At 35.9% G+C, this 16,266-nt stretch overlaps 1 protein-coding gene across 1 annotated transcript in view; it reads left to right on the top strand.

Annotated features, from left to right (window-relative positions):
* The window catches only part of LOC140148837 (dedicator of cytokinesis protein 1-like), a 97,805-nt gene extending 88,429 nt beyond the window's left edge, over positions 1-9,376 (top strand). The window contains 12 exon segments of the mRNA XM_072170913.1: positions 307-388; positions 1,446-1,508; positions 1,510-1,568; positions 1,571-1,617; positions 2,522-2,698; positions 3,738-3,821; positions 4,551-4,682; positions 5,209-5,378; positions 6,018-6,249; positions 7,326-7,410; positions 7,901-8,064; positions 8,919-9,376. Of these exon segments, the coding sequence (XP_072027014.1) occupies positions 307-388; positions 1,446-1,508; positions 1,510-1,568; positions 1,571-1,617; positions 2,522-2,698; positions 3,738-3,821; positions 4,551-4,682; positions 5,209-5,378; positions 6,018-6,249; positions 7,326-7,410; positions 7,901-8,064; positions 8,919-9,035 (1,412 nt within the window). The 3' untranslated portion in view covers positions 9,036-9,376.
* The last annotated feature ends 6,890 nt before the right edge of the window (positions 9,377-16,266 follow it).

Here is a 16,266-nt window from a genome sequence, read left to right as displayed (position 1 = left end):
TTTGCCAATATCTCAAAAACAATATTAGCAACATCTGACTCATTTCCCTTGATCATGTCACATATGATTTTGACCCATGTATCATTCATAGAGTACTTATATGCATATGCTTGTCTGGTATCAAAAATGTTTGAAAAACTTCTGCATGTGGGGAGATTGTGATTTTTTTGTTGGCATTGAGTCCAATATAATTATACCAAATGACCTTGAATGAACCACCAGTGTATCTGAAGTTAACTTGAAATGTATAATAAATGACTGAACACAAATACATGTTTGCCATTCCTTGACCATAGCTCATTACAGTATTACAAATAGTCCCTGTGCAACCCTTAAGAGAAGACAAAAGAGAGTTCAGAGGCAAGATGATCAGTGACCAAATCTTGAGGTAAGCTTTAAACAGACAACAGGAATGAATTTCCTGCATTGATTGTGTATTATATGTGTATTCAAATCCTAGTATTCTTGTGGGTGAGATAAGAGACTCTTATTTCAAGCCGAATAGGATGAAATGTTATCATATTTATCATATTCATATTCCATTTATTCCTTAAAATCAATAGTTAGATGTAAAAACAGTGTAGGAACAGACCTGTCCAATAGGAAAAAAAATTTGGACAGCACTCAATTTAATTTGGTTTTTAAAGACGAAAATATGCACAAATTGTAATATTTTCAATAAAAGTTAAAAGTCTGATGTTTCTTTTGAAGTAGTTGGAGGCAAGTGTTAGGTTTGGTTTTATTAGAGATAATCAACCACTCTTAAACATGCTAGCCAGTGTCAGCTAGAATTTGAGGTTTCCCCGTCATTAGAATAAAGTTGCCTGTCCCAATTTCCCCGATTTTGTACAGCCTATTAGGGGTTTGATAAGTTCAAATATGTTTTGCTGTGACCTTGTTTTCGAAGTTCAATAGACTTTCTCAAAAGATGTAATTATAATGCAGCATCTATAGTCTTGTTTCATCTAAAGTAAAGAGTAACGCCATGTTGAATTTTGCAGTGGCAGATTTGAATTGCGCTGGCTAACCTTATCCCGTGGGCGCTATACACATGTGTAGAAGGGCGATCTGCACTTCGCTGACGACGGAGCCACGTAAACGCACTGATTCAAATCTGCCACTGCAAAATCACATGGCGTTACTCATAACTTGAAACGAGACACACTAAACCATTTTTCACACTAATGTGGCAGTAACGTCAGTGCACATTTCATTAGCCGCAGCTTCAAGTAGCTAGTGGATGCTCAAAGCTCTGGCGTACGGATGCACACGCTTAAAGACGCCACATAGATGTGCGCGAAACAGCTGCTTCAACGCGTTGACGTCACTGCCACATCAAGGTGAAAAATATTATATAAGACATTGGTGCTAGCACCTGCGAAGACCTCACTAAACATTTTAATGATTAGAAACATAAATGCTCATTCATACCGTTTTGTACACAGCTACTATTCAGTGAATGAGGTGCAGAAGTTTACCTACTCAAGACCATTTCATAAAGGCAAGAAAGACAAGGACAATGAGTTCAAGACAATGTGGATAGAAAGAACATACTTCAGTACTGCTTACAAACTACCGGGGATCCTTAGATGGTTTGAAGTCACTAGCTATAGTACGGTAAGTGTTTGCCTATATGGGCGTGTAACATGGATATGAAAAGTTTGCTTTACCCAGAAATATAAGGGCTCATATTGAAATACCCTACCACGTTTTCACACAGAAAGAAGGCAGGATTCCCTCGCTAAGCGCCGCCTCAGGAAAGCTCGGTCATAAAACGGATGGATTATATGCATCAGTGATACACCCTGCCTTTTGAAGTGGTCCATGACGAATGGGAAGATTTAACTTGTGACTACGGCTCATCGCACAACCCAGGAAAGCGCGCTCCTAATTTAAGTGGCTAATTGCAGTGTTATAATCACACAGGATTTTAACAAAAGAAGGCTAGCACAGGAAAGCTGCAGGATGGCGCACACCTTCCTGTGTAAGGGAATTTCAATATGAGCCCTAATTGAACAAATTCATCAGGATCGGTAGAATAAAGTCAATTAAAAGGTTTTTACTTCTGGTCCAATAAATTGCACTTACTGTGTACGTTTCGATAACCACTCTGTTATCTGAATGAAAATGTGATTGGATGACTCAGTAGCAATCTTCATTCAGTGTTTACAAATATAACAGAGACGAGAGTGGTTATCGAAATGTACACAGTAAGTGCAATTTATTGGATCAGAAATAAGAACCTTTTGATTGACCCAGAAATGTAAGTTTCCAAGCTTTTGTAGGTTATAGGGCTTTTTTGCCAACTTTTTTATTAAAAAACTTTTTTTAAGGTAATAAAATAAATATAATAAAATAAGGTTATATTAAAAATATGTAAAAGTCATGTTCAGGGCTATTTGGTCAGCGTTCATGCTCTTCCCTATTTAACAGTTGTGACTTATACCAATACTTACCTCATTTACTAATCTGTTTGGCACCAATTTATGTTCAAAATGCTTGTATTTTGTTTTGTCTCCAGGAGGAACTCAGTCCCATCCGCAATGCCATAGAGAATATGGAGGATGTGAATCGTAAACTGAAGCAGATGATATTAAGACATCAAGAAGATGATAATCTACCTATCAATCCACTAAGCTTACAACTCAATGGAGTCATAGATTCTGCTGTCATGGGAGGACCAGCTATGTATGAAAAGGTAGGTGAAGCAGTTGTTACTTTAAAAAAATGCATCTTGGAGTTGTTATGAAGGTATGAATAGCAGTTATTAGTCAATGAATGTGTCTTGGAGTTGTTTTTGTTTTATTTGTGCATTTCTCTCGCCAAAAAAAAACCCCAAAACACACAAATCAAAACACCTTAATCAGTTATCATTATGGTGTATTACACAATCATCATTTTGTGCAATCTATACTATACCTTGCAACATGAATGTTCAGATTATTTTCCATGTAGCGAGCAATGTATGAGACTGTTTGACCTTTGCTTGTTCAATGAAATTTCTTACGAGGCATGCATTTGTTATCATAGCGTGAATTGGAACATTTTGATGACCAATACTCATCATTTTTTTGTGATTATGGAAAAAGTGATCACATTCAGAACATCCATATAAATAGCTTAACCCAAACAAGACACAATACTGCATGATATATCCAATGTGCTTGCATGCATCCCATGTGATGCGATGACCCAATCACCTAAAGTCATATACGCACGGTTTCATTGACCGGGCCAGTGAAACACCCATGGTTACTGGTCGCCGACTTAGTGCATGGCATGTAAGGGGTCTCGGCTGGGTCAAATCTTAACCCAAACAAGACACAATACTGCATGATATATCCAATGTGCTTGCATGCATCCCATGTGATGTGATGACCCAATCACCTAAAGTCATATACGCACGGTTTCATTGACCGGGCCAGTGAAACACCCATGGTTACTGGTCGCCGACTTAGTGCATGGCATGTAAGGGGTCTTGGCTGGGTCAAATCTTGACCAAAACACACAACTTCTTCATTCATCTTCTCTCTATTCCTTTTCTCCTCTCCATTTGCCAAAAAGCACTTACGGTGTTAGGTTTAATGTGTTGGGAATTTTTTAACTTGATCCAGTGGTGTATTCCAAGTAGATCCAATATTGTATTTGGAAGTAAACATCAAAATTCCTTTTGAAAAATTGCCTGAAACCAAATTATTTGTTCAAGCTTATTCTCTGCATATGTTTATCTCTCACAGGCATTTTGTATAGAACAGTATGGAACTGATAATCCAGAAGACAGTATACACATACAGAGGCTCAAGGAACTCTTTGCTGAACAGGTAAATACATATTTTAAGCTCACAAGTAAGGGTACATTGTCAGTTTTCTGAAACATGCAATATATTTGAATTTTATTTAAGATACTATAGTCTGTCTGCCTTCATTGAGGCAGTCATTTAGATATTGTTTTTATTGTATCTCTTAACTTAATGAAGTATATAAAAGTACACATTTTCAGAAAGGAAGAATCCAACTAGCATAAAAGATTCCTACAAAAATGAGCAGTTTATTTCACTTTAGTTGCATATTTTGAACCATTCTGCATATTTCCACACACACAAACCTATATGATGGTTTGGTTTAGTTTGTTAGGAAATATGAATTGCTTTTTTCAACAGTTTAAGGCCAAAAAAGTTTGTCTCCGAAACCTTTCGTCAGACAGCTATGTGCCATGCAGTTTAATTTATTTATTTTTGGCGAGGGGGAATCTATGCATAATTTACTTTTATTGCATTTTCAGCCCATTTTTTTGCTGCTTAGCTGCCAAATTGTCCATTTTTTTTAAAACTAAAAAAAAATGATTGCGTATAGCTTTGCAGCAAATCCAATTTCATATACCTATGCTTGTGGGTCTCTGAGACAAACATTTTTTTGTTGGGGGGCAAAGTTGCAACTTTAAAAAAAACACATTATGACAAGTAAAAGTTTTGCATGTGGACAATTCATGTGTTGAATGAAACCAGAAGAAAACATAGATGAAATACAATTTGAACATATTTTTTGTGCAGATTCCACTTGTAGAAATTGGCTTGGCAATACATCACAACAAGATCACAGAAGGTTTGAAGCCATTCCAACAGAAGATGGAAGATATGTTTGTGAAGAGGAAAGAGATGGTAGAAGAGAGATATGGCAAGAAGGTTAGTAATGTGTCACAGTCAGAATTATACAAGAACTAAAGTATGGGTCATATGGAATCAATTCAAAGTGCTCTTTTCAGAGCCACCAATTGTGTAGTAGGCTACTTTGATTGAGCTTGTCTTTGAATTTGATTATGTATAGCTATTGTCATGCCAACCTATGCACAGTGGTGCCACTACAGTCTTGAGCTTCCCCCCTTCCACCACCACTACTTACCACCCCCGTCAAAATAATAAATCATGACAATTTAGGCGCAAGCTATATGACACTTTTAGGCACATTTCTGGAAATGAACTTGCCCCCTAGGAAAGTATTTCTGGCACCGCCACTGCGTAGGCTGTGTATAGATGAGGATTTACCTTCATGGAAACCTTGTTAGAGTTTTATTTTCAAAGATTTCAAAGCTAATCCTGTCAAAAGCTTGACAGTTTCATACTAATCCAAAAGCAAACCAAGTATATCCCACATTGGCTACGTGTATTTGTTTCACTTTGAATTAATTTTTTTTACATGTTTACTTCACAGTTACTTGAGGACATTGCTATTTGTCCCAACGACAGACTAATCCAGAACTTTGCTAAGAGATTATCAAGACCAGGCACATTTTCTGGCAGACCCTTGTCAGCGATGTCAAGTTCATCAGGGTCATCGGGAACAGAGTCTAGGAGTAGTATGATATCTAACCCGGACTCACTGTAAGTAATAACTCAAGAATAAGAATTATGTGCCACTGTCACATGTCAATGTTGAAATATTTTGACTTCCCAATTAAATAAACTATGTTAAACAATGTACCTAATTAATCTGTCTGCAATTAGAGTTCAACACAAAGAGGCGGCGTATTCATGTGTATATTTGTTTGTGTGAATGTCATTGCTTTGTCTCAAGCAATAGCAGTATATAATTAACATGGCATGGGAGTTAAAGTATCATGACATATTGGAGATGAGCACAGCAACCAAATTTATACCTTAGAGACAGTACCTAGTGATGGGTGAAATCAGCCCTTGCCTGATTCTTTTGACTGGGAAAAATAATAGTTTGACTATCATTTTTCCGATTACTAGACACTGGAGACCATGATAGTTTCCTGACAGAAAAGGAAATAAAAAGGTTTTATTAAAATAAACTACTCAATATCTTATATATGGTATACTTACACACTAGAAACCATAATTGATACCAAGTTTAGCCAGCATTATGCCAATTGTTGTTGTTACACAATCCACCCATTTACACTGACAGTGAAATACTATTTGCCAGACAGGGTCCGACCAGATTACTATTTTGTGGTGTGTCATGTCAATTGGTTCTATATCATTTTATCCCCCCAGTGTAACTACCTCCAGTAAATCATCAAAAGACAAAACCAAGGACAAAGAAAGCAAGGACAAAACTAAGGAAAAGGAGAGCAAGGACAAACTGAAGGAGAAGGATAGCAAGGATAGTCCAGCCAAAGTACAAGCTAAAAGGAACAGTAAAGATTTCTCACATTCTCAAGATGAATTAGATGCAATTAGTGCCCCACCCAAGGAAGCCGCCAAGCCAATAATCTTGGATGAAAAGGTGAGTTAAATGGTGGATAAGATGCTAGGGTTTGGACTACTGGTGCCAACATAATTTTTATGGTATATGCAGTGTTTGTGTGTGAAAATACTTTCTGACTTGATTTTTGGAAGATGTGACCTTAATCTTGCACACAGGGGGTGTGAATTTCAAATGGGTTTACCTATTTAAAATTTACTTCCCTTGTTTTGGAGATTAAGGTCATGTCTTCCATAGGGGGTGTATGGATTTCAACTGGAATTGCCCAGTGTTACTTTTCTTCAATTGTGTGTCAATGAACAGACTTATAGATTTGATGCTTTTAGCTTTAGCTAGATAAATCCAATAGAGGCCGTCAGCCTTTCACCGTCTTGTGGGTACAAATGATATGTGTGTTAATGCGTCGGACACTACGCGCAGGACGCAGCTTGCCACGCAGCTGTTACCACGCATCGATACCGTGATTTTGTTGTTCACGCATGGAGATCGAACGACCATCACAGCTTGTACCCACAAGATGGTGGCATATGACATCACGCTGACGGCCTCTATTAGTTGCAGCAAGTTTTCAGAGTATACGTGTAGGAATGCAAGTAAATAGACCATTATATTGGCTACAAAATATGAGTGTGATATCACAACATCGAATTTGATGAATAGCAACATGATAGGAAGAGTTAAATGACTGACATATCATGAGCATTGGGATACAACTAATTAGGTCTATCAAAAGAAAACAATACATGGGAAAATAGTCCTTATTAGAGCAAGGTTCAGATGAACCACGATGACCCAATTACAAGGAAATAAGCTAATGAAACATAGATGTAAACAGGTGTTTAGGTGTCCCAAGTATCATAATACAACCTTATCCCAATGCAATGCCATATGATACAAATGAAGTAACACTTTAAGCAGTAGCTGTAAGGATTAATGCATGAGTGTCAATTAATAGTTACTAATCAAATATATTGTCACCATCAGTTTGAAAAAGACACGGAGATGTCGTGTCGAAAGCTCACATAAGTGAACAATTGTAGTTGTGTGTATCGGTTTAAACTTGACCAATAAATATATTGTATTCATTTACTTTGCAGCTTTCCAGTGCCAGACCATTGAGAAAGAATATGAAGAAAGCCAACCATTCCCCATTACCTAGACCAATGAAAGCTGTCAATATGCGTAAGTTGAACAAAATCAAATGTGTTGCAAATTTTTGAAAACAAAAATTAAACCAGATAATTGATAAGAAATGTCATATACTCAGAAAGGTGGGACAGTCTTTCTGTGATCACACTTTTGAATATAGCCATCTTCCAATGAAAATAACTTTGCTTTACTCACTTTTAAGCCATTTTTAAACCCAAGTCAACCTCCTAAACTTTAATTCACCACAAGTTTGGTAGTGACGCAGTATCGAATCACAGAGTACACATATGCGTACAAGGGTGGTTTGTTGACATGCTTGCGGCGCAGTTACGAAAAAGCATTAACGATACTACTGAACTTGAGGTGAACCAAAGTATAGTATTACTATTATCAGGTGCAGCTGCTCAAGTCATTGACCAGCAGTAGAGAGGTAACCGTATTTGCCGGAACGGGTTAGGGTTAGGGCTTCTGGCAAATACTCCCAGTCATGTATCATAATCCTTCATTTGGTTTGTTATTGCAGCCACTAAGACTTCCTCAGGAGATGTGCCACCATTATTGCCACCCAAGCAAGCTTACAGTGACTATTCTAACTTGCCAAGTATGAATGTTGCACCGAAGAAGCCACCCATGGTTGCACCTAAGAAACCACCCAAAACTATACAGGTCTTGCCAAATAAGGGAGAGGTAAGTGATTAGGAGAATTGTTGGGTGTTTTCTAGCACCCAAAACCACTAAGAGAGCACCCAAAATTATATAGGTCTTGCCAAATAAGGGAGAGGTAAGTGATTAGGAAAACTGTTAGGTGTTCTGTAGCACCCAAAACCACTAGGAAGATGTACTTACTGGATCTGTGAATCATGCAAAGATTTACTGTCAATTGAGGAAGGATATCTTCTTAAAAGCACCCAAAACGTAGAAAAGCATAAAGGTATGCTAAATATGGACAAAGGAAGTGTTTTAAATACACTGAAATACAAACTAAGCCATACAGGTATTTGCAAATAAAAATCTTGGTGCTTTTAAATGCATTTAAGAAACCATCCAGAAACATATAGGTCTTGTTGAATATGAAAAAAGGTTTTGTCAAAAACGGTTCAAATATCAATTGATCAGCAACATTGTGGAAAAGGTTTGTATATGCTATTTTAATGAAAAATAAATTCAAGATATCACCCAAAAAAATTAGCTCATATAGAGGTCTTTCTTACATGATTATATTGATTGACTTCAAACAAAGGATTCAAACAGCATCCCGTCCCGTACTGTCTATTCTAAAAACTATGGTGCCCATTTTTAAATATTTCTGTTGAATAAACTGGTGTGTATATTAGAATATTGGTATGCATCTGTTGAACAGAATTGGGCATTCAGCTATAAATAATGGTGGATATGTAACATGCAGGAGCACAACAAGTATAAACATAACATTTTTAAAGATTTTTTTTATAATACTACTGCACAGTTGAAAATCACCTAGATAAGCATCAAAACACTATTATTTACTCTTCAACATGTTTTTGTTATCTTTGGTTGTACAGGCTCCACCACTTCCTGCCAAAGAAGGTCCTGTCACCGCAACACCTCCAATGACGAGAAAATATTCCAATTCATCCAGTATAGCCTCCAATGCTAGCTCCGAAGATCATCTTGCCTGAAATGAATGTAACCCTAATTTATACTGTGATATTTATAACAAATATATGGTTTTTTTTTATTTTTTTTTTAACCGTTCTGTCTGAAATTAGTAGAAATGTGTAATTGTCGTTATAGATGAGATAGGATGAAATGTTTTACAGCAATAGATGACAAAATGTTGAGCTGTTTCTTGGTAATGTAACAAAAACATCCAATAATATGACTATCTGTAACACTTTTACCATGTACCTTGACATTATGTCCCATCATGCACTATTCCAGGAAGTTGCAGACGCTTATCTCCATGTACGAGATTGAATGCGGCAGTGGAAATTCAATATTAGGATATTCTCTGGCAGAAGCGCTCCCTGGAATAGCGCATTTGTGGGATAAAGGGAAAAGGCTCCGTTGTTTAAAAACTGGTCTAATTGCAAAATCTTAATAAAAAAATATTTTTTTGTAATATTTGATCATTGTATAGATATGTATATGTATTTCTTATCAATACAATAATTTATGTGCATTGTATTTTAATTTTGTATGAATATAGTAGGGCATGTGTGCTGTTATATAAAGAAAAAAAGCTTTTATGCAAAATGGGCTATTCAGGTTGAAATCCATACACCGCCTATTGAAGACACCACCATAATCTTCCACACAGGGAGTGTTATTTTCAAATGGGATTACCTGAATGGGTGATTCCAGTTAAATCTACACCCCCTGTGTGGGAGAGAAAAGTCACATCTTCTATAGAAGGTGTATGGCTTTCAATTGATATAGCCCAATTCAAATTTCCTTCCAATTTTTATATCTCCCAATTGCGCTTTTCTATCACCGTAGAACAAAATCAGAAGATCTGTTACATGCATATTTTTGTGTCAACGATTCAAACAGTAGAGAGTTGAAAAATGGTATCTGTATTCAGATGGACTTGCATGATCCTTGGATTGGATTGGTCTTTTAGTTTTTACAGCGTTATTTACAGATCTCAAGTTAAACTGTATCAGGTCGCAATGTGCCTGTTGCGATACAAGTTACAATGGGGTGTAAAATTGTGATGCAACTTTTTATAAATGATAAGCATTCTCTTGCACCTCATGCTCTTGTTTTTAAAAGATATTGCATCTAAACATCAAAAGTAGGATGCAGTTGGAAAAGTTGAACATGTTAAGGCCGGGTTATCAGGAGTTGGTGTCCACTTATTGGCACCTTTTACTTGTGGAAAATACCCATTCCATGTGTTCTGACCAAATTAATGAGGTTTTTCCCTTTTGAGTCTGTAAAGTGTGAGCACATGTGGCAGTAAAATGATATGTATCAAACCAAAATCTCTCTGCAGACACTGGTATAGAAGTAAAGTGACTTTAAACCATGTAGCATATGTGGATGTCTTTAGCATCTTTGTTCCCATTTGATATTTATATCAACTTCATGTTTTATGAAATTCAATACAGGTGCTATTGTGTACAATGTTCTGTGTAACTCAAATGTCTTTGTGATTATGTTGCATTGATAATGCTCATTGTGACAAGTTTCACAAGGTGATTTTCAGTTTTCATCATCAATTTTGAACAAGACTAGTAAGCATATTAACTGTTTTATGTCAGATATTCCCAGCAATATAAAGTATGGTTGGAAATCTGGTGTAATCATTAAACCAGGCAAAGTTTTTTAGTATTTATATGTTATTTAGCCCTTACTTGTTTTATGTGATCTTGTGATTTACAAACTTTGGCCCAGTTTCACAAAGACCTCCATTGCATTGTAAATGTCTACTAATTATTCTTTTGGTTCAGCCACTTACAGTCAAAAATAAATCTATGTGAAATTGACCCTTGAACTCATAAATTATTTGTCTATACTGTACAAATGTATGTGTATGTGATCATGCCTTTCTAATTGTAATGTTAGCCTTCTCAAAGTAGCACTTTCCAAGTGTGTATATTCCTGTTGTTGTATCGTACTACTTATGTATATTTCTTCATCTTAATCATTCTCTTTTAGGCTGTAAATTGTGATAATTTTTATACGCAACATGAATCATCGTAGCGATTTTGAACGTTTTTTGATATTATGATAGTGATCAAACGATGTAAATAAATATTGTGCAACAATAGGGCTTTCATATTCCTAAGATAGTTACGCAGGCCCAATATATGTAAAGCTACCATATATATGTATCTTCTTTGTATTGTTATTGTTATCCACCTTACATACATTCTTAATGCTATTGTTTTGATGCTGGTCATTGTTTAAATGGTGTGGTGGCGATACAATACAGTGTAAAATACCCTATCCTTAAAGTCATGGCATTTTAAAATGGGGAGGGGTTCTGTTGTGCTCGGCTAATTCAACAAACCCTTCAGATTTTGTACCTATTGTGGAATGATTGTTTGTTGATAAGGGACGTATACATGCTGGAAAGATTTTATCATTGTGTCGTTTTGTGATTTAAAACCAACTTGCTCTGTAAACTGTAAGATAATTGTTTTTTTAATGAGAATTGTGATCTTTTTTTGCTGTTTATGGCACATAAAATGCAAAACGAAGGAGAACGATACCACCATGTTAATTGTTGAACATAATGTGACAGTATTTTGTATTTGTTTGAACATTGATTATGGTATGCAATGCATGATGATGGGTAATTGTAATGACTATCATGTTAACCATATATTCTTTTTTTATGGTGTAATATGTTTAAGGTGCTAAAATGTTTTTACCACTTTTTAAATGATAATGACGAAATGTGTTTGCACTTGATGTTACAAATTGTAAGTTCCAGAGGATACTTTTTCAAAACTTAACGATGCTCATTTCGTTTGGTGTATTGACTGATGTGTAGCTTGATATATCGATAGGAATGTCCAGTGCCTGTGCCCCGAGTGTTTTGGCTGATGCCAGAACAGTGTTTGAACCATGCAAACTCACTGTATGATCATAGCGTACAGAGATATGTCAGCATTGTAGCGTTTGCATGCTTTACTGAACACTTGCTTTACTTAAAGTTTGCTAATGCGTCAAACATTTACCAGATTTTTCAAAGATTCTCATGGGCTAAGTCCTGCCTTCCAGGGTATGGACTGGGACTGATGCTTAAGACCCATGCTATATGACACATTCCATCGTTCTCACATGATAATCAGGGGGCACACACATCAAGTTAGGCACCTGGAATTGAGATGAACTTTGCGAGCTTTGGAAGAGCAATCTGTTCAGATTTATTACTGCAGAATGTTATACACAGTGAATAACATATCAAGAACAATGAGAAATTTTGTATGGCATATTGGTATTAAAACGAAAGATGTTTGTATAGGACGAAATATTATATACACTGTCAAATATATAAAATGTATGGATGTTACTATTTGGATGGTTTTGTGATTTGTAATATTGGAAGAGAGCAGATGCAAAATGCGATATACACTATAGCTGCCTTGAGTTTTATTAGTTTATTGTTATTTTATATGTGACCTGCCCCCATGAAATGAGACCCCTGGCTGCTGAATTGATGTTTATTGTTTGACATGTACCTGTACATGCCAAAAGTATGTCTTTGTGAATGGAACATTCTGTATGCCAGTGATGTTTCCTATGTTAATGAGGTACAACATGCACAAAAGGGCATTCAGAAAGTACAAACTACTGGTTTGTACATGTGTGCAGCAAACAAAGAACATCAACACAGCAGCCAGGAGGGCTCAAAACTACCAATTTGAGACTTTACACTCATTTTGTGGGAGCAGATCACATCATTTTAATAGGCATATGTTTTGGTTGTTTTAATTGACACAAACATTTAATGTTGTATCCTCTCTGATTAATACCGTCCTAATTAGTTAATTACAAAGGCATCTCATAACATAGAATAACAAAATCAATACCAAAAGTACACAAGGCAGGCTTGGATGTATCGCATCTGTATCTGAACTCATTTGAAAGTTGTCATCAAAAGAATGCTTGAGAATGTGTAGATAATTATGACCTTTAGTTACAGTGCAGAATGGATGCACTTTTTGTTGTCATATGGAGAGTGCAGTTGTTGCACATATTGACTAAATGCCCGGGCTAACTGCACTCTGGGCATGCCAACCATGTAGTGCATTCACTCCATTACAGTAACTAAAGGTTGTATACATTGTGCTATATGGGCATTACATGCAGAATGGTATTTTTTGCACACAAAAGCACTGCTTTAAAATAAGGTTAGAAAAAAGCAATATGTTTCTGAAATCAGCATGTAATTATAAGTGATGCTTTTTTATAATTTTTTATGTCAATGCTAATGAAGGCATTAACAGCAGTTATCTAGTGCTAGGTAGCGCTGACGGGTTAGTGCCAAGACAGTGGTTTACTTCCTGCTTGAAGCTCTACTGGTTAGACATAATATGATCCGGACAGGCATTCCAAAAACACTTTGCAATGGTACAACATTTGTTCAGTGTTATGTCATATACCGTCTACCATTACCATACTCCTTATCAAAACTCTTGAAGTATACAAATATTCACAATGCATAATCAAGATCATCTTTTATAAAAAAAAGAGAAAAAAGAAACTATTACTAAGAGTTCCAATTTTGACCTTGTGAATAGATGGAGGAAAAAAAGCCTGTTTTCTCTATGGTAACCAATCGTGATCTGGACCATAATTTGTAGCCAAAATACAAATGTACAGAGTAATTAAGCTACTATTTAATTGTACTTTTGATTAGCATCAAATAGGAGAAGCTATGTCCCACCTAATTGGTAACAAAATCAAGCAGACACATGGCATTTTCCCCACCCCCTCCAAGTAAAAATATTTGAAAATGCCCATTGAAAAATGGCTGATGCCCACTGAATTGGGTTTGGCATCCAAATTAAGCCAAGTACAATGGTACAATTTTAATCAATCTTGTTTATACATGAGGTGACCAGCAATAAATTATGACCACTTCAATGTTCGCATTGTCCTTTTGGGTGCCAGTTTGTTCAGAACAGGTCCTCAACAATATATGACGGGAGCGCATACTGCTGGACCTGTGACACCATTGTGTACCAACTGTTTGGTCATGATGTCACCTATCACATCATCTCGGCCCTTCTAAGTAAAAACACTATCTGCAATCTGCTTTGTTAATTCCTTACAGATACCACTTTTACTTTTGGGAGCAGAAACATCAACAAATATTCAAAATATTTGCCTCCCTGATGAAAATGCAGTATTTACTACAGTCAGTCTACTCTGAAGTAAAAAGTACCGACGCGGACGCACACATTGTGCCGACTTTGAAGGCACGCATACCCCAGCAGAGACGCAGCACTGCTTACGCGCTGAATACGCGAGCGTTGCCACTTTGTACTTCAGAGTGGACAAACTGTATACGTTACTGCATTATGACTTTTTGAGCAAATTGATTTAAAAAACAGCCGCCTCTCAAGTAACAAGGCAGTATCTGATTGGTAAACTGTAGAATATACTGCCTTTTACTTTGGGAGCAGACAAAATTTAATATTTGTGTCCTTGATAAAGGCACAGTATCTGTTATGTTGTTTACTTGAAGATACTGCATTTTAACCTTGTGAGCAGACTATTTAAAACACCTGTCTCCCATGGTAAGAAGGCAGTACATGCTTTTTAATTCCTAACAGATGCCACCTTTACTTTGGGAGCAATATTTGTTTCTGAGATAAAACTTCAGGATCCGCTGTGTTGTGTACTTGAAGCATAGCATAGAGACTGTATTTTGATCTTGTGAGCAATCTGATTTAAAAACATTTGTCTCTTAAGTTAAAACACTGAATCTGCTTTGAGCAGGCCGATTCAAAAATATTTGCCTCCCTGATGAAGCTGCACTATCTGCTACGTTGTTTTGTTAAATATACTGTATTTTGGCCTCGTGAGCAGAGTGATTTATAAACACCTGTATCCCAAGTAATATGGTGGTACCTGTAGTGTGTTGTGTTCATAGATACTACATGATTACATGAGAGAGTAGATCTATTAATAGATAGTATACTGTAAAGCATGAAAATTTCACAAATTGTACGAGTGACACGGATTTGCCAAATTATTTATGTTCACAAATGTCTCTTTTTCCTATACGACTTTAAGAAATTGTACTAATTTCATGAAAATTACATGCTACAAATGATGATTCTTTTCAAGTCGTTAGAATTTTGTGCCATAAAAATAGTATGCTTTACAGTATATCAATCTGTAATGTGATGAGACCCACCTATTTGTTGCTAATCAATCTCTTTATAATATAATCTTTGAAAGTGTAGTATTTGAACTATTGTATATAGAATAGCATAGCATAGTACTGATTTAATATTATTATTATTATTATAGATTATTATATGACTTATTATAGATTGACTCCAATCTTTCTTCTGTAGCTATATATTGTACATGAGATTATTTTTATATTTAATTTGAACGTTTATCAAATCAGAAATTACTTTTTGCTTATCTGTATTGCATAATTTTGTCATGTTTGAACATTCTCTTATTAATTAATTCCATGTTTTTCAGTTCCAGGTTTATTAATTTTTTTAAATTTTGGATTCTATTTTTATTATTTTTTCAATTTGGTTATTTTTTTGAACATCAGAAATAATATTGCCATTGCACATTAATAGACTAGTATCCAAGACGTCATTAATCAATCCGTTTTGGAAACCGGCATGCAAGTCCTTCATGTGCAGGGGCCAGGGCGTACGCAAGTGTCATAATTTCAATAAATAGGATAAAAATAAGAATTTTAAATAGCATGTTTTTTGGATTCATCAATAAAGTGTTTAACAAAGGGTTGCCAAAGTAGATAAATATGGTATAGTTAAATCTCAGGGACCATAAGTCCACTTTGGTGAGGTATTACAATATATACCGTAAAATTCCGTCTACAAGCATATATATGCCTCTAAACGAGGTTTCTTTTGACACAAGAGACAAGAGGCAGACACTCTCAACAAAAACGTTATTTGGAGTTTGAACAACTATATTACTGATAAAGGCGGCTGTACAAACATGTATATTTGACCAATCTATTGCAATGTTTTTGAGAAGGGTATTGGCCTTTCATATCTTTCGTTAAAAAAAACCCCTCGTTTAGAGATGGAATTCTACGGTATATTATAGCCTGTAAATGGGCATTTATGATAAATATGATAAATTGGCCAAAAAAATCTTATCACTACCTAGCGACCACATCTAAAATTAATTGTGTGTGTTACACACATAGCACCTATATTCTCCATAGGG

The sequence above is a fragment of the Amphiura filiformis genome, chromosome 3, assembly GCF_039555335.1.
Source record: "Amphiura filiformis chromosome 3, Afil_fr2py, whole genome shotgun sequence".
Classification (NCBI taxonomy): Eukaryota; Metazoa; Echinodermata; class Ophiuroidea; order Amphilepidida; family Amphiuridae; genus Amphiura; species Amphiura filiformis.
This window is presented reverse-complemented; position numbering and strand designations above follow the sequence as displayed.